At 37.0% G+C, this 24,523-nt stretch overlaps 1 protein-coding gene and 1 pseudogene across 1 annotated transcript in view; one reads left to right on the top strand and one right to left on the bottom strand.

Annotated features, from left to right (window-relative positions):
* GATAD2B (GATA zinc finger domain containing 2B) overlaps nt 1–24,523 on the top strand; it is a 94,391-nt gene that overhangs the window by 64,096 nt on the left and 5,772 nt on the right. The window contains exons 2-7 of the mRNA XM_044676655.1: nt 15,774–16,121; nt 19,846–19,975; nt 20,506–20,637; nt 21,329–21,460; nt 21,910–22,080; nt 22,583–22,898. Coding sequence (XP_044532590.1) covers nt 15,775–16,121; nt 19,846–19,975; nt 20,506–20,637; nt 21,329–21,460; nt 21,910–22,080; nt 22,583–22,898 — 1,228 coding nt within the window. The 5' untranslated portion in view covers nt 15,774. The remainder of the gene's footprint in view (nt 1–15,773; nt 16,122–19,845; nt 19,976–20,505; nt 20,638–21,328; nt 21,461–21,909; nt 22,081–22,582; nt 22,899–24,523) is intronic.
* On the bottom strand, nt 4,663–5,683 carry LOC123246110 (annotated as a pseudogene).

Genomic DNA, 24,523 nt, shown 5'->3' on the forward strand with positions numbered 1-24,523 from the left:
CATTAAAACATTTTTTTCTTAATTGCACAAACAAAATTTATATGGCCAAAATTATAATAGAAGCAGGAAACTGTGGGATGGGGAAATCTTTATTTGTTTGTTTTTTGGGTTATATATTTTATTTTTTATTTTGAGTATTTTCCCATAGTTATATGTTTCATGTTCTTTCCCTCTCCCCAAACCTCCCTATCCCCCCTTAGCCGACGCACAATTCCACTGGGTTTTACATGTATCATTGATTAAGACCTAATTCCATATTATTGATAGTTAGACTAGAGTTATCGTTTAGTGTTTTCATTCCCCAATAATATCATGGATCAGCCCATGTGTTCAAGCAGTTGTTTTTCCTCTGTGTTTCTCCTCCCACAGGTCTTCCTCTGAATGTGACTAATTTTCTTTCTCATAAGTCCCTCAGCCTTGCTCTGGATCCTTGCATTGCTGCTAGTAGAGAAGTCCATTATGTTCAATTGTGCCACAATGTATCAGTGTCTGTGTACAATGTTCTCCTGGTTTTGCTCCTTTCACTCTGCATCAATTCCTGGATAGTATTCCATCACCAACAGATAACACAATTTGTTCATCCATCCATTCCCCAATTGAAGGGCATCCCCTCATTTCCCAATGTTTTGCTAACACAAAGAGTGCAGCTATAAATATTTTTGTACACATATTTTTCCCTATATAAACCCAGCAGTGGTATGGCTGTATCAAAGAGCAGACAGTCTTTTAAAGCTCTTTGGGCATAGTTCCAATTTGTCATCCAGAATGGTTAGATCAATTCATAACTCCACCAGCAATGCATTAATGTCTGGGTGGGGAATTCTTGTAGCACATTTCTTTGATACAGGCCGATTTCTTAGGTACATAGGGAACTTAGTCAAATATACAGGGGAAAAAAGGCCATTCCCTAATTGAAATGATCAAAGGATAAGCTATCAATAGCTATATAAAATGCTTTTTTAAGATGCAAATTATAACAACTCTCAGGTGCCATCTTATCAGATTGGATGACAAAGGAAAATTATAGAATGCTAGAGAAGTTATGGGAGAACAGGTATACTAATATTCTGTTGGTGAAGCTATAAACTAGTCCCAACAATGACAAAAAAAATTTATTAACCTTTGAACCAGGGATACCATCAGTTGATTTCTACTCCAAAGACCTCAAAGGGAAGAGTGCTTATATGCAAAAATATTGCACCTCTTTATTATAGGAAAGAATTGGAAACTGAGGAGGTGCCTATCAATTTGGGAAATGGCCAAACAAGTTAAGGCATACGGATAGAATAGTACACTTTTGTGGAATAAGAAATTATGAAAGAAAATGTGGAAAAACTTGTATCAACTGATACAAAATGAAGTGAGCAGAACTAGGGAAACAATTTATACAATTACAATATTATAAAAGATAGACTACTTTGAAAGGCTTAGGAATTCTGATCAACACAATAACTAACTTTGCTTCCAGAGGACTTATGCCAGATCATACTATCCTCCCACAGAAAGAAAACTGATGGCTAATGGAATCATCTCTTCTCCTCCCTTACAACATGGCTACTGAGGGTATTTGTTTGCATGACTATATATATTTAAAATGGATTTTGGTTTTCTCAGTGAGTGGAGGAAGAGACAGTATTTGAAGCTGAAAATAAAACTTAATTTAAATTTTTAAAAGAGGGATGAAAAAAGTAAAAAATGGATCAATTCATAGAAAAACCCTCACTTTTTATGTTTTACAACACCAACACCCATGGACGTCCCAATTCTGCTAGAGAAGTAGAAATGTCTTTTCTTCTCCTTTTTGGAGCCACACAACTTTACTTTTCTTTGTTTTGTGGTAGTTTTGTTCTTTGCATTTACATAGTTTTTGTCATTGCCTATAGTGTTATCATGGTTCTGCTTGCTTTTTTCTTAGAGTATGTAAATCTTTCCCAAGATTCTCCATATTTATGTACCACAACTTGTTTAACTAGTCTCCATTTGATAGATATCTACTTTGTTTCTAGGAAATGTATTCTTAACTAGACAAGGGAGAGCAGCAACTGCAAAAAATAAAATAGATCATTTTGATTACATGAAGTTGAATGCTTCTGCACAAATAAAATGAATGCATCTAGGATAAGAAGGGAAGCAGTCAAGTGGGAAAAGTTCTTTTTTTCCAGTTCCACTAATAAAGGATTGGTATCTAAGGTATACATGCAACTCTCAGAAATATATATCTAAAACCATCCTGGAATAGTTAAGTAGTCAAAGAATAGGAACAAAACTTCTCAAGAAGAGAATAACAGACCATTAATAACCATGAAAGAATGCTCTAAAACAGTAATAATAGCTAGCATTTTATATAGCATTTACCTGAAGATTTACAAAGCACTTTACATGTATTATCTCATTTTTTTCCTTCACAACTCTGGGAGGTAGGTGCCATTATTATCCCTTGTGAAAGAAGTAAGGCAAAGAGTAGTTTAGTTACTTAGCCCAGGGTCACATAGCTAGTATAGGTCTAAGGCCAGATTTGAATTCAGATCTTCTGGATTCCAGGACTAACATTTTAACTGCTATACCACATAACTTCCTGAGAAAACTATATATCAAAACAACCCTGAAGTTTCATCTCACACTCAGCAAAATAACAAAGATGACAAAACTTGATGTGAAAGAGGCTGTAGAAATATAGGTACAGGAGTACATTGTTAGTGGAACTAGGAATTCATAAAAACCATTCTGGAAAACAATTGTAATTCTGTAAATAAAGTGACTAAAATATCTAATACCCTTTGCCTCAGTATCACAGTATGACCCAAAGAGATCATTAATGAAAGACAAGACCCCATATACCAATATATTTAAAGCAGTACTTTTTGTGATATCAGAGAACTTAAAATGATGGATTTATAGCCATTGATTGGAGAATGGCTAAATAAAATGTGGTATATGATTATAATTTTAAAGGAATAGTACTATATTGCAAAAAGTGATAAATATGGTAGAAATAAAGAAGCATGTAAAGGTTTACATGAACTGATGTAAATAAAGCCCCCAAATCCACACATAATTAATACAAGAATGTAAATGTTAAAAAACAACTACTACAAAATAACAAAGAACAAACTTGACCCCAAAGGAGGAATAAAAGAAAACACTTTCTACTCCTTTGCAGAGTTGAGAAACATTGTATATAGTCAGATTTTTTTCAGCATGTCGGTGTTTTTTTTTTATTTTTATTTAAAAGGTTTATTAATAAAATAAAATTAACACAGCCAAGATTAGAAGGAAAGCAGAAAATTGGGAGGAATATTAGCAACAGTTTCTCCAAGAGGTATCATATCAAAATATATTCAGACATTTTTCAAATTTATAGGAATATGAACCAACCTCAATTCTAATGACACATAGCTATGATACTTTAAGCACTTAATCTCACTGATGTGTCATGTATCTCACCATCATTTTCACATCCTTAGTTTTAAATTCAGAAATTGTTTTTTTTTTTTTTCATAATCTTAAATCCTTTCATTTAGTTTCATGGGTCACTCTTTCCAAACCAGTTTTTCATCTTTAGCAAAATATCCAGTCAATCCATAGTAACTGTTATCCCAAAGTTTCACCACTGCTTGGGACTTACTTTTAACTCTTTAGTATTTACCCTTTGGTTGAACCACTCAAAAAGATTGTGTATTCTGCCTTTAAATTCTTGTCTTCTTTTCCTTCCTGAATCCATACTTTGCCATTTATCAAAAACTTAATTGTTAGGAAGAAGGAAACAAACACTTATCCCGGAATGATTGATTGACTTGGGAAGGTCAGAAAAATGTAGGTGTTGTTGATATAATTAACATTCTCAATCAATAGCTATATTAAAAGAACAAAAAAGCATATCCCCAAATCATTATCAGAAAAAGTACAGGTGATGAAGCATTGGACATCTTTGTCAAACTATTATACATTCCAGTAAAAGATATCTAGAGGATTTATTTGGTTTTCTTTTTTAAATTCACTAGGGTCTGGAAAGAAATAACTTGATGCAGAATGATGTAAGCAGAACCAGGAGAACATAGTTCAGTGACAACAAAACTATATCAGGAACAACTGTGAATTACTTAGCAATACAGTGGTCCAAAATAGTCCCAAAGGATTCGTGATAAAAAAAAAATGCTATCTGCTTCTAGAGAACAGTAAACATTTGTCACTTAAATTTTTTCAAGTTTCCCTCCACAAAAGGATAGAAAAGTGTTTTACATGACTGCACATGTAAAATATATATATTAGATTACTTACTATCTTATCAGGGATTGGAGAAAGGAGGAAAGAATTTAAAACTCAAAATTTCTTAAAATATTGAAAATTATTTTTACATATAATTGGGAGGAAATAAATAAGAAATTCACCAGGCCTGGAAGTCTTACAACTGTTGAGCAAATGAAGGAATAATATAATATGTAGAAAAATGAAATTTTTCCATAATTTGATGTAATCTGGTGTCTATAAATTTATCTTTAATAATACATTTTAATATACTTCATTTCTTCGATAAGGCTTAGACTAAGGAGTCCTTTACACAAAAAAATTTTAGAAACTTTGCTGTGGAGTATGGGATAATTCAGGAATGTCCCTTGGTCAGTCATCATTGTCGTCATCACCTCTTTGTTGGGGCTCGAAGGTTTAAGTAAATGAATTTCCAAGGAATGGTTGGTTATCCATGGGGCAAATGACAAGAGATCTGGAGGGGCAACCTTTATTTTGAAAGCAAGGAGAGAAGAAAGACCTAAAGGGTCCTTTGAAGGCAATAGTTGACATGCTATAGATAAGTAATCCATCTGTAACATTGTAAAATGCTATATGTCCACTTTCATAATCCAGGAAAACATCAATCCTTTGTATGGATTTCTTTATATGAAAGTTATCCTCAATGTGTGTGACTGAGAGGCAGAATTTCTCTCTTTCTTTGAAGGCCTTCAGACCAATTACTTCTCCAGGTATCAATGGAGGGTACCCTTTTCTGTTAATAGAGCTTTTACAGATCCCCACTTCCCACTCGATCATGTCTCCTGTCTCCACTTCCCAGTAGTGTATACCTGAAGTGAAATTTTGAATGCTCAACACAGTGGCAGAAAAGTCAAATCTCTCCGGGTTGTCAGGTACATCCTGGGGGACCAAAGAGTGCTTTACGCACTTCAGTTCAGAAGACACAATGAGATGGGGATTGGCCGTTTCAGGATCCAGCTTTATATCCCTCTGGAAGGTCATCATCATTTCCCTCAGGCCAGTGATGTGGCACATTGTCCATTTGGGTAAATTAGGTTTGGGATACTGAAGTAATAGAGCTTCACTCTTAGATCATGTTAAAATCTAGCTTCTCAACTTTATCAATGTCTAGTTTTATGGCCATCATTTGTAGGTTTTGAACTTGTTCAGACAGCTTCCACTCATTCTCCTTAAATTTTGCCAAGTTCTTTTGTTCTTTCTTATCCAGTCTAGATAGGTGCTGCTCTTCTTCTCTCCTCAAAAACTCATACATTCTACTATAGTTTGAAAAAACAGCCTCTTTCATCATCTGTATATTTGCCTTTTGCTCTTTATATTTATTTTTCTCCTGTTCCAAGACAATTTCAGTCTCAATTATTTTTTCCGATATATTATTTAACATCTCTTCTAGTGCATTCAGGGTATTCTCAGTAGCCATTTCCAAGGAAAAGACTTGGTGTTCCATGTGTTGCAAGAGTTGCCACCGACTAGAAGAGTTTCTATTCTTCTTGGTATTTGTCACAGGTGGTTAGGCTGCTGATCCACTAAAATGGGACTCATTAATTCTTAGCAGTTGAGCCAGAGTAGAAATCCAGGAACTAGAACCTTTTGGATCTACACAAGACCTTTTCATGTTGGTTTTTGATAATTTTTCTCCTGTTCCTTTTTTCTTTAAGCAATGTAAAATTAAGTATCAATGAAATTTATTTTAAAAAAAGAATAAGAGATTATAGAGAGGTAGGGTTTTTTAAATTTTATACCAGATTTTATTTTAGTTTCAATCAGCAAAAATCTTTCTGCTGTCTCTCCCCCCTCCTCCCTTAAAGAGAAACAAAATCCTTTTTAAAAAACAAATATGGTGAAGCAAAACAAATTTCTACCTTGAACATTTATCTGGCTTTCCTCCTCCTTCCCCATATTCAGTGTATGCCTCTTTTTCCTCCTATCATCATTAGTCATCTGGAATAATTGATGGTTGTTACATTGATCAGAATTCTTGTCATTTAAAATTATTTGTCTTCACAGCTATTATTATTTTACATATTTTCTCCTAATTCTTCTCACTTCACTCTGCATCAGTCCATATAAATCTTCCTAGGTTTTTCTGAAACAGTCCATATCATTTCTGACAGCACAATAGTATTCTGTTGTATTTATATACCTTAACATGTTCAACCCTTCCCCAATTGATGGGTAGATCCTTATTTTCCAATTCTTTGCCACTGCAAAAAAGCCAGAAATGTTTTCCTAGATCTTTAGTTAGATTCTGGTTTACTTAGAATTAATCCCTATCTTAATCTACCTTCTCTCTTTAATTCTTTTCCCTTCTTTCCTTTCTCTATCCAAGGTGTGTGTGTGTGTGTGTGTGTGTGTGTGTGTGTGTGTGTGTGTGTTTCCCCTCCTTTGATGGGTTAGATCAGGGGTCGGCAACGTATGGCTCTCGAGCCATATCTGGCTCTTTTTGCAGGAGCTTAATTAAAGTCAATTTTTTTTCAGGCACTGTGAGCACTGTACGGCTCTCACGAAATTACATTTTAAAAAATGTGGCGTTTATGGCTCAAAGGTTGCTGACCCTTGGGTTAGATGAAAGTGAGGTCCTGAATGTCAGCCACTCTCTCTACCCTACCCCTCCTTGTTTGTATATGCTTCCACTTTCTCATTTTAATTCCATGAGATTATTTCCCCCAACTTTCCTCTCCTTTCTTGGACCATAAGTATATTCTTCCCTTCCCTTTCCATTCTTTTAAGATCAAGACATATAGAACCATTCCTATCTTATTAGACTCCTTCTTTGATCCCTGGTGATGATAGGTTCAAATGGGACATGTGTATCATATCCCCATTTTAGACTGTGTTTATCCTTGTTTAGATCTTCATGGTGATTTTTAAATTTTTTCCCTTCCCTTCTTTGTTTGCACTTTAAGATTTTTGTATAGCTTTAATGTTTTGTTTTATTTTTTCACAAATGCTTGAAAGTCCTCTATTATTTCATTAAAAATCCATTTCCCTCTTATAGGATTAAACTCAGTTTTGCTGAGTTATTCTTGGCTGTAACTCTATATCCTTTGCCTTCTAGAATATTGCATGCCAATCTTCTCTTTTCATACTAAATCATGTGTGATTCTAATTGTGCTCCTCAAGACTTTGAATTTTTTTCTTCTGACTTGCTTCTAGTATTTTTTCTTTGGCCTAGAAACTTAGATTTTTGATATAATATTCATGAGAGTTTTCATTTGGGGGTTTCTTTCAGGAATCGAACAGTGAGTTCTTTCTAATACCCTTTGCCCTTTGGTTCTAAGAAATATGGGCAGTTCCTTTTTTTTTTTTTTTTTTTTTTTTTTTTGTTGTTGTTGTTGTTGTCATGGGAAAAGTAGTTTAGTGATTCTCAAATTTTTTTCTTCTGTTTTCAGGTCAGTTCTGCCAGACAATTACCTTATATTTTCTTCTTTTTTCCCAGTACTTTTTAAAAAATCCTTACTTTCTTAGAATTGATACTAAATATTACATCTAGGGCTAGGCAGTTGGGGTTAAGTGATTTGTCCAGGTCACTCAGCTAGGAAGTATCTGAGGTCACATTTGAATCTAGGACCTTCCAGCTCCAGGCCTGGCTCTATTCACTGAGCATTAGCTGTCCCCTACCCCAACCTTTTCTTTGGCTCCTTCGAAGACAGCTTATATACCACATAATCAGAATTTAATAAATGCTTATTGAATGACTGAATAAATGATTATATCCTGGTTTCATGATATCTTCCAGTTTCATTCAGCAGCACCATGACTAGGAGCCAAGGAGAGAGATGGTGAGGGTTAACCAAAATTGGCATTTAGCAAGTTGTGGTTGGTGATTGTATAAGGAAAGCAAGGGGCAATGATATACCGGGTTTACCAAGGGATTTCAATGGAAAAGGAAGGAGAGTATGGCTTTTGCAGGGATGATGGCCTAGGAAAGAACTGAAAGATAGTGCTGGGGAATAGGATATGGGGTTGTAAGGCATAGTGAAAAGATTGGATAATAAAGATGAGATCAAGTAATGGAATTTCTGAGGTCATAAACATAGAAATGATACATTTATGAGTGATAAGGTCAGGGATATGACCATCTCATCTCTAGGTTTGACAGAATTAGAGTGGAGGATTGAGGAAGTGGGAAGTTAGATTGAGAGCATTTATTTGTATATTGGAAGCCCACTGATTTCATTGAAGAATGAAGGAAAATGTTCTGGAAATTGGTAGTTATCAGTCACCAGGATCTGAATTCATTGGTAAATTTGGACAGCGTGACCTTCAAAGGAGGAGAGATTGGGGGCAGCTGGATAGCTCATTGGATTGAGAGCCAGGCCTAGAGACGGGAGGTCCTAAGTTCGAATCTGGCCTCAGACACTTCCTAGCTGTGTGACCCTGGGCAAGTCACTTAACCCCCATTGCCCAGCCCTGTAACAAATATAATTAATATAGAAGGATATATGTAAAAGATATTAGGTTTAAAAAAATTAAAAAAAAAAAAAGGAAGAGAGATTGCTTAGTTAAAGTGGTAGTGGGTAAGTCTGGAAGTGACAGTGGAGCAAAGAAGTATTCCATAACTTCACTATGACCAGTGAAACCAACAAGATATGATGGAAAGTGTAGTCAATCCTGGGAAGCTGTCATCAGGAGGGAGGTAGTTCTCATTGAGTTGCTAGAATATGGAAGGATTACAAAAGGAAGAGATTTAATATTTTAAGACGTTTATTAGTTGTAGAACAGTCATTACAGAGGGCAGAATGAAAGGGGTGATTATGATCTAGTATGGGATTTGTGGGGGGTAGGATTGAGGTAGATAAGACTCTGGGAATAGTCAGTTGGACTGATTATAGTCTCCCAAATATATTCTTTGCTTTTCCTTCTCTGAATCTGTTCACTATCCTTAGTTTTGTGTCCCTCCTTTTTATCTGCTGAATTCAGTCAACTTTATTTTCTCCATAAAGCTCATCCTCGCACCTCTAAAATGCCCTTATATACTCTTGTAGTTGTCTGTGTGTGTGTGTGTGTGTTATAAAGGTACAGACATTGTCTGAAGTAAATTTTTGTTTCTTTCACCATAGTTCACTCTCCCTCTAAACAGAAGAAGCTGCTTGTGTTAGTTGAATGAATAAATCTTAGAAGTCCCTTAGAACTCCCAAATTGTTTACTGAATGACAACTGCTATCTATAATCCAAACTAAAAGGGAGATAACTTCAAACTGGCCTATTTCCTGTTTCTTATACCAGACATCTTTTTTCTCTCTCCATGTAAATGTTGTCCCCAATGCTTGCAGTTTGTTTCTTCCTCATCTCTACTTAGAAGTCTCTAATTCCTTTAAAGCTCTACTCAAGCCACCACAAAGCAGAGAATCCAACCTGATCTTCCATTTGCAAATGCATTCCTCCCACCAAATTACACTATATTTATTTTGTTTTGGACAAAAAGCTAGTGTAGGACCACCTAGGTGAAAGCCTCATCTCTGATACATACTTTCTTTGTGACCATGAGCAAATTATTTAAACATTCGGTCCTCTAGGCAACTGAAACTGGGGTTTTATAGGTTAAGAATAGATTTCTTGAACTTGGATGGGGAAAAAATTTACATCTTTATTTGTAATCTTATGTATATTGTCTCATTCTTTTTCAAAATATTTCTGTAGATTTTACCAGAATGTCAAAAGAATCCCTGCTCTAAAAAAAATTTTTAAAGCCCTTACCTTCTGAAACTATAATTAGGTGAACATAGTATAGTTTACCTGTCAGATCTATGGGAAAGGAAGGATTTTTAAGACCAAGCAAGAAATAGAGAATATAATTACAAAATGTAAAATAAACAATTTTGATTACATTAAGTTAAAAAAGGTTTTGTACAAACAAAACCAACCAGAGTTAGAAGGGAAGCAACAAATTGAGGAAAAAATCTTTATAACAAAAACCTGACAAAGGTCTAATTACTCAAATTTATAAGGAGCTAAATCAGTTGTACAAAAAATCAAGCCATTCCCCAGTTGATAGATGGGCATGGGACATGAATTGGCAATTTTCAGACAAAGAAATCAAAACTATCAATAAGCACATGAAAGTGTTCTAAAATCTCTTATAAACAGAGAAATGCAAATCAAAACAACTCTGAGATACCACCTCACACCTAGGAGATTGACTAATATGACAGCGGAGGAAAGTAATAAATGTTGGAAGAGATGTGGCAAAATCAGGACATTAATGTACAGCTGGTAGAATTGTAAATTGATCCAAGCAGACTGCCTGCCCTTTGATCCAGCCATACCACTACTGGATTAGTACCCCAAAGAGATAATAAGGAAAAAGACTTGTACAAAAATATTTATAGCTGTGCTCTTTGTGGTGGCAAAAAAATGGGAAAATGAGAGGATGCTCTTCAATTGGGGAATGGCCGAACAAATTGTGATACCTGTTGGTGATGGAATACTATTGTGCTAAAAGGAATAATGAACTGGAGGAATTCCATGTGAACTGGAAGGATCTCCAGGAATTGATGCAGAGTGAAAGGAGCAGAACCAGGAGAACATTGTACACAGAGATGGATACACTATGGCATAATCATATATAATAGATTTCTCTACTAGCAGCAATGCAATGACCCAGGACAATCAGAGGAACTTATGAGAGAGTGCTATCCACATCCAGAGAAAGAACTGTGGGAACAGAAATAAAGAAGAAAAAACATATGATTGATCATGTGGTTCCATGGGGATAAGATTGGGGATGTAGACTCTAAGCGATCACCCCATTGTAAATATTAATAATGTGGAAATAGGTCTTGATCAATGACACATGTAAAACCCAGTGGAATTGCTTGTTGGGAGGGGGGGGGAAGAACATGATTCATGTAGCTATGGAAAAATATTCTAAATTAAATAAGCTTAAAAGGGGGGGGGCGCTTACCTTCTTACTTAAAATTTATACTAAGTATTGGTTCCAATGCAGAAGGCCAGTGAGGGCTAGGTGATGGTAGTTAAAGGACTTGCCCACGGCCACTCATTTAAGAAGTATCTGAGGCCAGATTTCAACCAAGATCTTCTGACTCCAGGCCTGGCACTCTATCTGCTGAGCCAGCGGAACAGGTGCTGAACTTAACACTAGTAGAATAAATTCCTCATCAGGGGCATCCTGTACTAATCACAGATCTAGGACTATATTTGCTTTTCTGTAGACATTTTCTCTCTTCCTAAGAAAAGTATACTCCTATAAGTTGGTACTGCTTCATTTTTATCTTTGTGTCCTCAGTTCCTAGCATGGACCCTTAATAGTATATGAGTACTTAAATGCTTGTTGAATGATTACAGAATTTGAGCTGTAAAGGACCCTGGGAGGCCATCCAGTCACATCCAGATACGAAGAATAGTTTCTTGACAACACTGAGAGAACCTACAGTCTCCCGAGACAGCCCATTGGAATTCTGAATTCTAGAAAGTATATCAAGTCTAAATTTGCCTCATAGCATCTTCTCTATTTATTGTTCTTAAACACAGCAGAATATGTCTAATATTTCTTTATAATGGTATTTCAAATACCAGGTTTCCCCTTTGTCTACTTAAGATGTAGTTTAACCAAGGCAAATTACAACTACTGCATCACTTTCCTAGTCTTAGCACCTGTACTTTTCATAATGTAGCTGAAATAGCATTAGTTTTCTTTTGCTCCTCTACATTATACTATTTTTTAAGTCATTGAACTTGTAGTCCACTAAAAACCTAAAATATTTTTTCAAATAAATAGTATGCTTCCCCCTCTTATACCAATGAAGTTGATTTCTTGAACCAAGTATAAGACTTTACATTTATTCCTATTAACTGAATAGATACCACCATTCTGGGGAGCAATGTGGAACCACACCTAAAGGGTCATAAAATTGTTCACCCTTTAACCCAGCAATACTGGGTTAAAGGGTAAACTTTAGGATAATGTGTCAATATCCTAAAGAGATAAGAGATAAGGGAAAAGAATCTACTTATACATTTATTTCTATTAAGCTCCTCCAGGTTTTTTGTTGTTGTTGTTGTTATTTTAATCCAATCTCTTGGGAATTTTGAAAATTTGGTCAATACACTATTGTGACTTATGGTTGATTAACATGTTATGGATCTCTGCAGTATTCAGTGGGAAACCACCTACCATAACATCAAATTATTAATGCCTGTTCTTTTTTTTTTTTTTTTTTTTTTTTTTTTGGTAGTTATTTTTGTGTTGTTTTTTTTTTTTTTTTACCAATTACATGTAATAACAATTTTCCACATAAATTTTCTGAAATTCTATGATCCAAATTGTCTCCCTCGCCCTTCCTGGCAAGCAGTTTGTTCTGGGTTATTCATGTATTATCATGTAAAACATTTCCATAGTGTTCATTTTTGCAAGAGAATACTCGCATAAAACAAAACTCCAAAATAAAAACTCAAATTAAAGCAAAAAATCATATGCTTTGACTTGCTTGCATTCTTACTCCAAAAGTTCTTTCTCTGGAGGTAGATAGCATTCTTTGTCCTAAATCCTTCAAAATTATCTGGGGTCATTGTATTTCTGAGAATAGCTAGGTCTTTCACAATTGATCATTCCACAGTGTTGCTATGTGTACAATATTCTTCTGGTTCTATTTATTTCACTCTGTATCCATTTGTGTAGGTCTTTTCAGCTCCTTCTGAAATCATCCTGTTCATCAGTTCTTACAACACAATAGCATTCCATCACCATCATATACCATAATTTGTTCAGACATTCTCCAAATGATGGACATCCCTTTAATTTCCAATACTTTGCTACCACAAAAAGAGTTGCTATAAATATTTTTGTAGAAGTAGGTCCTTCTCTTCCCTCCCTCACCCCCCTTTTTGTTATCTCTTTGGGACACAGACCTAGTAGTATTACTGAATCAAAGAGTATATGTATTGTTTTATAAGCCCTTTGGTTATAGTTGCAAATCGTACTCTAGAATGGTTGGATCAGTTCACGACTCCACCAGCAACGCATTAGTGTCTCAATTTTGCCACATCCCCTCCAGCATTTATCACTTTACTGTCATATTGGCCAATCTGATAGGTTAATGACTACCCTTCTGAACTGGCTAATCAGTAAGCTCTCTGAATCTATTTGATTTTTCTGTCATCTGACCTCCAACTTTATCTTTTCTTTCTTTCTTTTTTTTTTAAACCCTTACCTTCTGTCTTGGAGCTAATACTCTGTATTGGTTCCAAGGCAGAAGAGAGGTAAGGGCTAGGCAATGGAGCTTAAGTGACTTGCCCAGGGTCACACAGCTGGGAAGTGTCTGAGGCCAGATTTGAACCTATGACCTCCCATCTCTATGCCTGGCTCTCAATCCACTGAGCTACCCAGCTGCCCCCTAAATATCTTTTCTGCAAGAATAGCATGAGAAATTTTGTCAAATACTTTGGTAAGATCTAGATAAGTTATACCTTTTAACATTCCCCTAATCTATCAAACAGTACCAAAGTATAAGAACATCTCTGATCTCTTCAACATAAAAACTTCTTCCACTGAAGCATATTGCCATTGACTGTAATTTAGTAGATAATTCTTAGAAGGGTTTTTTGTTTGTTTTTTTTAACATGTTGAGCATAAATGAATTGCCAATGGTCACAAGACTATTAAGTGTTAGGATTAAAGTCTAGGTATTTTTGGCTCCAAGCTTTCTGACCTCAGACACTTCTTAGCTGTATAACTCTGGGCAAGTCACTTAGTCCCTGTACTACTTCTGCCTTAAATCCAATAAATAGTATTCATTCTAAAATGAGGGGGTTGAGATTTTTTTGAAATTACTTTTTTTTAACAGTTATTATTTCCCAATATTTCTTCCCCTCATAGAATCTTCTCTTGTCATAAAGATGTATAATCAAATAAAATAAACTCACAGTTGGCCATGTTTGACAACATGTCGCATTTCATGACACAAACACTATTGAAAAGATGATGTATGTTTCATCTGTCATTTGGAATCAAAATTATTTACTGCATTGATCAAAAGTTCTAATAACTTATAGTCTTGTATATGTTATTGTTGTGTATATTCTCTTCATACTGCTTGCTCTAGTCTGTCTATATCAATTCATGAAAGACTTTTCAAATTTCCCAATTTTTTTATATTTTTTTCTTTTGATGCATTTATATTCCATTATATTCATATGCTAGAAATCATTCAGCCATTCACTTTATTTCCAGTTTTTTCCTTCTGTAATAAATACCAATATTAATTTGTATGTGTGTATGTAATGTGTGTGTATTGCCTGTTGCCTGTTCTTAATTAAATCATTAGCTCTTGTATGTTCCATTTCAAAAGGATCACTAATTATGCTTTTAGTAATTCTAAAATTTTCCAGTAAGCAAAGTCAGACACATATTGATCTCTAGTAGTAGACTCTAATCTCTTCCCTTTATTGAAAATTGGAACGTTTGCCCTTTCTTAGTCCTGTGACTTACTGTTCTCAATCTCCATGATCATTCAGACATTACTAGAAATGATTCACCAGTCATATCTACAGTCTTTTCAGCACCCAGGAATTTAATTCATCTGGGCCTGATTATTGAACTCAGTCAACAAGATGCCCTCTCCATCTCCCTACTTAAATTTTACTTCCCTATCGAGCATTTTTGTTCTGTGCTTTCTAATTCAAAAATCATTCTCTTTGGCATGGAAGATAGAAGCAAAGCAAAAATTGATCAGCTTTGCCTTCTCTAAAATCCATTATCAGTGTTTTTTATTTAAAAATTTTTACTTAATTTAGAATATTTTTCTGTGGTTACATAATTCATGTTCTTTCCCTTCCCTCCTCCCACCCCTCTCCTATAGCCAATGAGCAATTCCACTGGGTTTTACATGTGTCATTGATCAAGATCTATTTCCATATTATTAATATTTGCATTACAGTGATCGATTAAAGTCTACATCCCCAATCATATACCCATCAAAGCACATGATCAAGCAGTTGTTTTTCTTCTGGGTTAGTAGATTGATTAATTAATTAAATATCAATATCAGTTACTTTAGTTAGCCCTCTCCTGTTTTTCCTCACCAAAATTGTGTTTTTGTCTTTTAGAGTTTGAATCTTAAGAGCTTCCTGTCCCTTTTAGGTTTACCATGACCTATATATAAAATTTGGTTCCGTGGGATCTGATTGCTTTTCTCTGAGTCTTTTTTTTTTTTAACACCCTTCTATCTTAGAATCAATATTAATTATCTGTTCCAAGGCAGAAGAATGGTATGGGCTAGACAACTGGGGTTAAGTGACTTGTCCTGGGTTGCACAGCTAGGAAGTATCTGAAGCCACATTTGAACCCAGGACCTCCCATCTCCAGGCCTGGCTCTCTGTCCACTCAGCCACCTAACAGAATCTTTTAACACTGGTTCTCCCAAAGGTTCACTTCAGACTATGCCCAACTTTCTTCTTGCCACCAGTCTCTTGCCTTAATAAACTAACTAGAATGTTCCAATTGTCAGCTTTTACTTTAACTGTATCCTTTGTTTTCCTTCTTCCCATAGGATGGACAGAATGACAGAAGATGCCCTTCGCCTGAATCTGCTAAAGCGAAGCTTGGACCAGGCAGATGAGCGTGATGATGTCCTGGCAAAGAGACTCAAGATGGAAGGACATGAGGCCATGGAACGATTAAAAATGTTGGCACTACTCAAAAGGAAGGACCTGGCAGGCATTGAGATGCCTCATGAGTTACCTACCAAACAGGATGGTGGTGGTGGTGGTGGTGGCGGCAAGGGCTATGAGGAGAAACTTAATGGGAACCTGAGGCCGCATGGGGATAACAGGACTGCTGGACGGCCAGGCAAGGAGAACATCAATGATGAGCCTGTGGACATGAGTGCTAGGAGAAGGTAGGACTCAACCTAATTTTTTCTAGCAAGGAGTTTTATCTCATCAAAGAAGGCTTTATAAAATGTAAAGTGAATTTAAGAGAAAGGAAGGTGTAAGGCTGAAATTTTTCTGCCACTTGTTTAAGTCAGCTGTGGGATAGTTGCTCAGTCATAAAGAATGTCTTCCAGAAAGACTAGCTTAATGAAGCTCAGTCCTTATAAGAACTCTCCAAATCCTAGTTTTAACTGGAAGGATAGTTACTTCTAGCTCTGAACTTCCCTTCACTATGAAGTGCTGGTAGCTCTTTTTTTTTTTTTTTTTTTTTTTTTTTTTAAACCCTCACTGTGTATTGGTTCCAAGGCAGAAGAGTGATAAGGGCTAGGCAATGGGGGTCAAGTGACTTGCTTGTGTCAAGTCACATAGTTGGGAAGTATCTGAGGCCAGATTTGAACCTAGGACCTTTCATCTCTAGGCCTGGCTCTCAATCCACTGAGCTACCCAGCTGCCCCAGGTAGCTCTTAATGAGGCGGTGTTAGACTGTTTAGTAAGAGTGAACCAAACTGGTTATAATTACATTCTCTATGGTTCATGTTCTCTAGAGAGGAACAGAAGTAGAAGAAAGTTACGTATTGTACTATATGGCCTCTGAAATCCTTCCCAGTTTCTTAAAGCAAGAGATATTTTTAAGCAGAAGAGGTATTTGCAATTTAACCATGTCCTCACTATCTCTGTCTCTTTGTCATCAAGTAGGAAAGTTATATGGTTGTGACTTCTGTTCAAAAAAGCCTTCTCTGATATAGAAAGTACCTAATGTTTCTCATTCTCCATAGAATTCAGGGGAAAGTGGCAGTTGCTCAATTTCTCTCACTTTATGATTAAAATTAGTAACTTCCTAACTAGTGAACATCTGCCAGCCTGAGTCACAGGAGATGACAGCAGAGAGTAAGGTCCTTGATAATATGTACTCATTGAGTAGGACTTTGGGCTTAAGACAAAAACCTCCAAAGGACCCTGTATACTTGGGAAGATAGCAAAAATAGCTGCTCATCTTTCTGGGAGATTCATGGAATAGGCTGGAATTCAAAACTCAAAAATCTGAAAAAAACATTCAGCAGGGAGATCTCCTATTTGATTAACCAGTCCCATATTTATGTGCTTTATCTTTAATGTATGTCTCATTGTTCCCATTCTCTTATATATGATAGGACTAATTGTAGCTAGAAATGGAATTGCATTTGAGATTGTTCCTCAAACATGACTGGTTAAAGTCAATTTCTAGCTAATCCCCTGTGCCTTAAAAAGGCAGCTAGATGGTCAATAGTGCTGGGCTTCAAGTCAAAAAATACCTGAATTAATATCTTTCCCAAGACACTAGCTATTTATGTTTCAGTCATTTGAGTTCTTTGTACCTCGGTTGCCTCACCTATAAATGGAAGTAATATAGCAACTGCCCTCCAGAGTTGTTGTAAGAATCAGTAAGATAATATACACACAAAGCTACTGTACCATAGACTAGAAGTGTCTCTTCCTAGTTAACTGCTAGGTCACCCACCATTCAACCAGTGTGACTGTTTGAACATCTTCTTGCCTCAGTGTAAACCATGCAGGATATTTTATGGCATATATATTCAGTCAAAGTCAAAATAGGAGATGAAACCCTATAAAGAGCCACTGGCTCGAGAGGTAAATACCAGACAATCAAACAGAGTTCATGGGGCAAACCATTCAGACCTCAAAGTAGTGGCCATATTGTTTGGAGGTAAAGATGAAATAAAAGATAAAACACATAAAGGAAAACAAATTCCTCTTTAGATCTAACCTGTCAGTAGCCTTGACTTCTTTCCTGTGTCCTCATCCTCAGTTTACTTGTTCTTGCTTGGTGATTTCTTAAATATCTTTGTACTAATTTCCTCTTTCCCTATATCTTTTCCTGATCTCCTTAGTAGATCTTAGTTAATAAAGATAAGTGAATATACAGATAGGTTGAAGTCTTATTCCAAATGTCAGAAGAGCAATATTCAAAAGATTTTTGTACAAACTTCCCATGAGGAAAGAAACCCTGAAGATTAACCCCTGGGAGATTAGTGGAACAGGCTGGAACTCAAAAGACTAAAGAAAAAAATTGAGCAAGGAGATAACATATTTGGGTAGCTTGTCCCATATTTAGTGCCACCTTCAGGAGTGGATCTCCTGAATGCTTTGAAGTGAAATAAGAGAACAAACACATATCCTATACTTACCAGCAATGTGACACAATAGATAGAGCTCTGCATCTGGAGTCAGGAAAACCTAAGTTCAAAAACAACTTCAGAGACTTACTAGCTATGTGATCCTGGGCAAGTCACTTAACCACCATCTGCCTCAGTTTTCTTGACTGTAAAATGGGGATTATAATAGCTCCTATCTCCCAGACTTGCTGTGAGGATCAAAAGAGGTATTTGTAAATGATTTAGTATAATGAATAGTATCATAGTAGGTGCTTAATAAAATACTTGTTCCTTCACTTCTTACCATTTCTTGAATTGGAAATATCAGAAAATAAAGCTGAGGAGAATGTTTTTGCAGGGATAATAGAGCTAGAACATAATCTTGTGTGAAAACTAGGTACTTGGGGCTTCTGAGGCTCTTTGTTACTCTCCAGGCTCATTTCAAGCAATGGACATTTTCCAGCATCTTGAAGAAACAGAAGGATTCTCAGATACGGTGCTACTAAGTACATAGCGAATGAAGAAATCTTAAAATGGAGTCATCTAACTCCCAGACAAGTCTGTCCCTATACTTTGTGTAGGAAAGATTTGAGCCTGAAGTTAAAAGCTATACCTGGATGGTTTCTTTCCAAGGGAAGAGATTAAGAAATGAGATTTTTACATGTTCGTGATTGGAAATTGTACCCTCCTCAGAAGACTATAAACTTTAGTCTGATCACTTACAGTTGTCCTCAGTGATTCCTCAGTCTCTGGTAGTTGAACTCCCTGAGCTCTAAGGGCTTTCTCTTGTTTGGCAGAACAGACATCTTTGGCTGTCTTCGAATTTGTCATGGGAGCTTGTTACAGAGCTTCTTCTGATATCACAGTCCAGTTAGCATCCATTTCCTTAGACTGCCCTCTTTCTTAGCTTCTTAGAGTTTTGGTCTAAACAATGTCTAAAGTACTTTCAGACTCTATTCTATAGTTATGAAGGAAACTTCTAAAATATTCTCAGGTATTAATTATATTGTATGGTGTCTCTATTAGACTTCCTTCATATGCTACTAGTTGGGGAACTAGGACCTATTGCCAATGCCACTTCTTAATCAGCTATTACGTCCTGTAATGGTTTCTTTAAGAACTGTTTAGCATAGAATTAGGGCTTGGGAAATTTATTTTAAAGTCTTACTTAAAACTCATGTGATAAAAGCACTTATTTCCTTTTTCCACTTCTAAAGCCAAGTACCTTTTAACCAAGAGTGTTAATATGGAAGAGGCCTTTGATATGGGGGAGGATATTTCAACTGAGGCTTGCCATCACCTCTGTTGCAGGTAACTGGCCTCATTTTACCTCTCATTGGTTTCAGTTTCCTGGTACTTGGTTGTCACTGCTTTCCTCTCGGTGGTACAAGATAGACAACCCCTTACACCAAAATTCCCTTGGGTTTCTCCATTCAGTGCTGATGGGAGATTTTTCAGCTTCCCTCTGAGCCTTCATTGTTGGGGGTACCTTGATCTTCAACTCACTGACCTTTTTGTGTCTTGTTTTGTTGTATAGTGAGCCAGACCGGGGACGGCTGACTCCCTCTCCTGACATCATTGTCCTTTCTGACAATGAGGCCTCCAGTCCTCGATCCAGTTCTCGAATGGAAGAGAGACTGAAAGCAGCCAACTTGGAGATGTTTAAGGTAAAAAGCACCTTTTTCCACATTCCTTTCTTTTTCTCCACTTTTTATCAGGTATCCCTGGATACCTAATAAAATCCTAGTAATAATTTTTGACTCCTTATTGAACTAGAAAGTGTGTCCAAAATACTTCTAATATAGCATAGTCTAGAGCAGTGATGGGCAAACTTTTTTTAAAGAGGGGACCAAAGGAAAGGAAATGCTCATCTGTCAGTCTGTTTCTAAGGCAGTTCTTTCAAAATTTCATTGTATTGTATCCTACTCATTATATTCCGGCAGATTAGGAATAATGTCCTGTGGCCAGATTGGGGGGGTGGGTCTGGGCCTCGGGCTGTAGTTTGCCGTCACTGGTCTAGAGGATAGAATATATCTCTTTTGACCCTTTGATTGACTTTTTCCATTTAAATATACTTTTCCCCCTAAATTACTATTTTAATTCATGAATTGGGGGAATACAATGAGTAAAAGTTTCAAAGTGAAGTGAGAGTCTGTGATCATACTGCAGGGACTTATTTGTTTCCACCTTTCCTTAGGGGAAAGGTATTGAGGAGCGGCAGCAGCTTATTAAGCAGCTAAGGGATGAGCTACGTCTAGAGGAAGCCAGACTGGTACTGTTGAAGAAACTAAGGCAGAGTCAGCTACAAAAGGAGAATGTGGTTCAGAAGGTAATGGTTGGGAAAAGGGCCTGGAATATGCCGAGAGAAGCTTGTTTATGAGTGGGGGGGGCAGCATGGCACTGTTGAAAGAATTATAATTCTCTGCCACTTACCACTTGAATGACCCTGTACAACTTTTTCCTCTATTAGCATCAACTATAAATGGAGAGAATTAAATTAGATGACCTCTGAGGTCTTTTTGAGTTTGTGATTTTGAGTTGATCTATTCTCCCTGATAAAACTTCAAGTATATTCCTTGTCTTATAATCTCTATCTCTATTTAGTGAGGCAGCTGGGTGGCATCTTGGTTAGAGTGCTGGGCCTATCTAGTTCAAACCTAGCCTCAGATACATAATAGCTGTGTTGTGACCCTGGGCAAGTTACTTAACTTCTATCTGCCCCAGTTTCCTCAGGTGTAAAATGGGGATCATATTAGTACCTTTTCCCAGGTCATTGTGAGGATCAAATGAGATAACCGAGTTTTTAGCACAGTTCCTGACACATAGTAGGTGCTTAATAGATACTTGTTTCCTTCTTTCCATTGAGCTAGTTTTCAGTCTGAAACCTCAACTGAGTGAACCATGGTCACTCCTAGTCAATTCAGGTTGCCACTTTAGTGCCAGAAAAACCACCAGGTTAACCAACTCTCTAGTTCCTAATCATCTCCACATAAATGTTTTCTTTCCTTTTCCTTTCTTAGACCCCAGTTGTGCAAAATGCAGCATCAATTGTCCAGCCATCTCCTGCCCATGTAGGACAGCAGGGCCTGTCCAAGCTCCCTTCCAGGCCTGGTGCTCAGGGAGTGGAGCCCCAAAACCTGAGAACATTGCAGGTATATGGGTATAGCAACATATTTGGGACAAACTATGTTCCTTCTTAGGTTATAGACATGTATAAGGATCCTTATGTGGAAAGTTCTATTGGTAACACTCAATTCATATAGAAGTGAGGCCAGTAAGTGAACCTTTGCAGTGGTTGTAATTTACTGGACAGTAGGACTTTCAGGCTAGCTGTTCTCCAAATGGGGTGGGACTCTCTTATGTTAGGTAGGTCAAGCAAATTCCCATGTTACCAAAGCAACTTTTTCAAAAGTGGTATGTAATACTGTTTCCCCAAGGGAAAAAAAATGTAGGGAAAAAATTGAGTTGAGATAATCTAATGGCACCTCTCCCAAGCTTTCCTTTAGCTACTCCTAAGAAGAGTGTCCCATGGAACATTTTATGGGAGGCTTCCTGTCATTCCCACAAAGTTCTGACAGTCTTTCATTCTTGCCTCCTTTAGGGTCACAGTGTCATCCGCTCAGCCACCAACACAACCCTTCCACACATGCTGATGTCACAGCGAGTTATTGCACCAAACCCTGCCCAACTGCAGGGCCAGCGAGGGCCACCTAAACCTGGCCTCGTACGCACCACCACACCCAACATGAACCCCGCCATCAATTACCAGCCGGTAAGAGAACTCCACAGAACAGGTGGAAATCCTATATTGTTCATGGTGACTAATGAATAGACTATATTTTTATCAAAAAGGGATCATTTGGAAAGAACTTGGGGAACTTCACAGAAAAGGCTTTTGAGGACTTAGTCACAGTTTTTGATAGTGATGTAGAAGCCAGTTAGGGAAAAAATGGAAGAGACATCTTTTGGAATTAGTAGCCCACTCAGCAAAACTTTGAGGTAAAGAGTCCTGAAGAAATTGGGAAAATAATGTCTAGATATCTGACCTAAGGAAGCCAGATTTTCTACTTCCTTTCCTTCATAGTCCTTTAAGCAGATATCTGGTGCCAACTTAACCCATAGGTGCTATCATTCTCTCATTTTCCTTGGGCCCAATCTAGTCATTGCTCAGCCTAGACCATAGTAGGAAAATGTCCTCTGTCAGGGAAAAGTAACAGTAATAACTGGAATTCCTTTCTTCTTTGTCACTGATCCATCTTCTCATTCCATTCTAGCAGTCAAGTTCTTCTGTCCCTTGTCAGCGCACAACATCTTCTGCCATCTATATGAACCTTGCCTCTCATATCCAGCCGGGGACCGTTAACAGGGTGTCTTCACCACTCCCCAGCCCCAGCGCCATGACTGATGCAGCCAATTCACAGGCAGCAGCTAAATTGGCCCTTCGTAAGCAGCTGGAAAAGACACTGCTGGAGATCCCACCCCCTAAGCCTCCTGCTCCTCTGCTCCACTTCCTGCCCAGTGCAGCCAACAGCGAGTTCATCTACATGGTGGGCTTGGAGGAGGTGGTACAGAGTGTCATTGACAGCCAAGGTAAGGTCATCAGACTTTCCCTTTTCCCTCTGTAGGAGACTTCCAAGTCTCATAATTTTTTGTGTGTTGGGGTTGTATGTCAGGGATAAGGATACCACCCAGTACTGTGATTTATAAGAACCGTTTCTCCCTCCCATGCTTAGGCCTGAGTTTGAATGGGGAAGAGAATAAACACCTATATAAATAAATACCTGCATTGTGCCAGGCTTTACAGACATTATTTTGTTTGATTCTCACAATTACTAATTAGAATCCTCATTTTTGTGGGTGTACAAAAATATTCACAGGTGCTCTTTGTGGTGGCAAAAAATTGGAAAATAAGGGGGTGTCCCTGATTGGGGAATGACTGAACAAATTGAAGTAATGATGGTGATGGAATACTATTGTGCTATATAAGGAATGATGAACTGCTTGATTTCTGTATTAACTGAAAAGACCTCCATGAACTGATGAGTGAAATAAGCAGAACCAGGAGAACATTATATATAACAACTGAAACACTGTGGGACAATCAAATGTAATCAACTTTGTTACTAGTGGCAATGCAATAATCCAGGACAATTCTGAGGGACTTATGAGAAAGATTGCTATCCACATCAAGAGAGAACTGTGAGTGTAGAAACTCAGAAGGAAAACATGATTTATCGCTTGTTTATATGGGTATATAATTTGGAATTTTAGTTTTAAAAGATTACTCTATCATAAAAATGAAGAATATGGAAATAGGTATTGAGGGATAATATATGTATAACCTAGTGGAATTGCTTGTCAGCTCTGGGTGGGGGGAAGAAAGAGAGAAGGGAGAGGACATGAACCATGTAATCATGGAAAAATATTTTAAAATTAATTAATTAAAAAAAGAATCCTCATTTTGCAGTTGAAAAAACTGAAGCAAGCAGAAGTTAAATCACTTTTCCAGAGCCACACACCTAGTATCTAAGGCTAGGTTTAAACTCGAATCTTCTGACTCTAGGCCCAACACTTTACCCACTGCACTACCTCATTGCCTTAAAACTCAACTCTCAACTACACAGGAATATGGGGAAGAGAAAGGGCATATATTAAGTACTACTTTTTGTTTGTGTGTGTTTTTTGTTTTTGTTTTTTAATTAAAATTTTTTTCCCATAAGTCCTTCAGAATTGTCCTGGACCATTGCACTGCTATTAGCAGCAAAGTCAATTAACATTTGATTGTCCCACATTGTTTCAGTTACTTTATATAATGTTCTCCTGGTTCTGCTTATTTCACTCTGCATTGGTTCATGTAGGTCTTTCCAGTTCTTAAAGAAATCCCATCAATTCATAATTCCTTATGGCGTACTAGTATTCCATCATTATCATATACCACAATTTATTCAGCCATTCCCCAATCGAGGGATAGCCCCTCATTTTCCTATTTTTTGCCATCACAAAAAGTACAAATATAAATATTTTTGTACAAACAGTTCCTTTCCCTTTTTGTTTTTTTAGTCTCTTGGGGATACAAACCTAGTAGTGGTATTGCTGGATCAAAAGGCATGCATTCTTTTAAAAGCCCTTTGTGCATAATTCCAAATTGCCTTCCAGAATGGTTGGATCAATTCACAATCCACCAGCAAATATCACATGAACTTATCTTAGTATAA

This window comes from Gracilinanus agilis, chromosome 4 (assembly GCF_016433145.1).
Source record: "Gracilinanus agilis isolate LMUSP501 chromosome 4, AgileGrace, whole genome shotgun sequence".
Lineage (NCBI taxonomy): Eukaryota > Metazoa > Chordata > Mammalia > Didelphimorphia > Didelphidae > Gracilinanus > Gracilinanus agilis.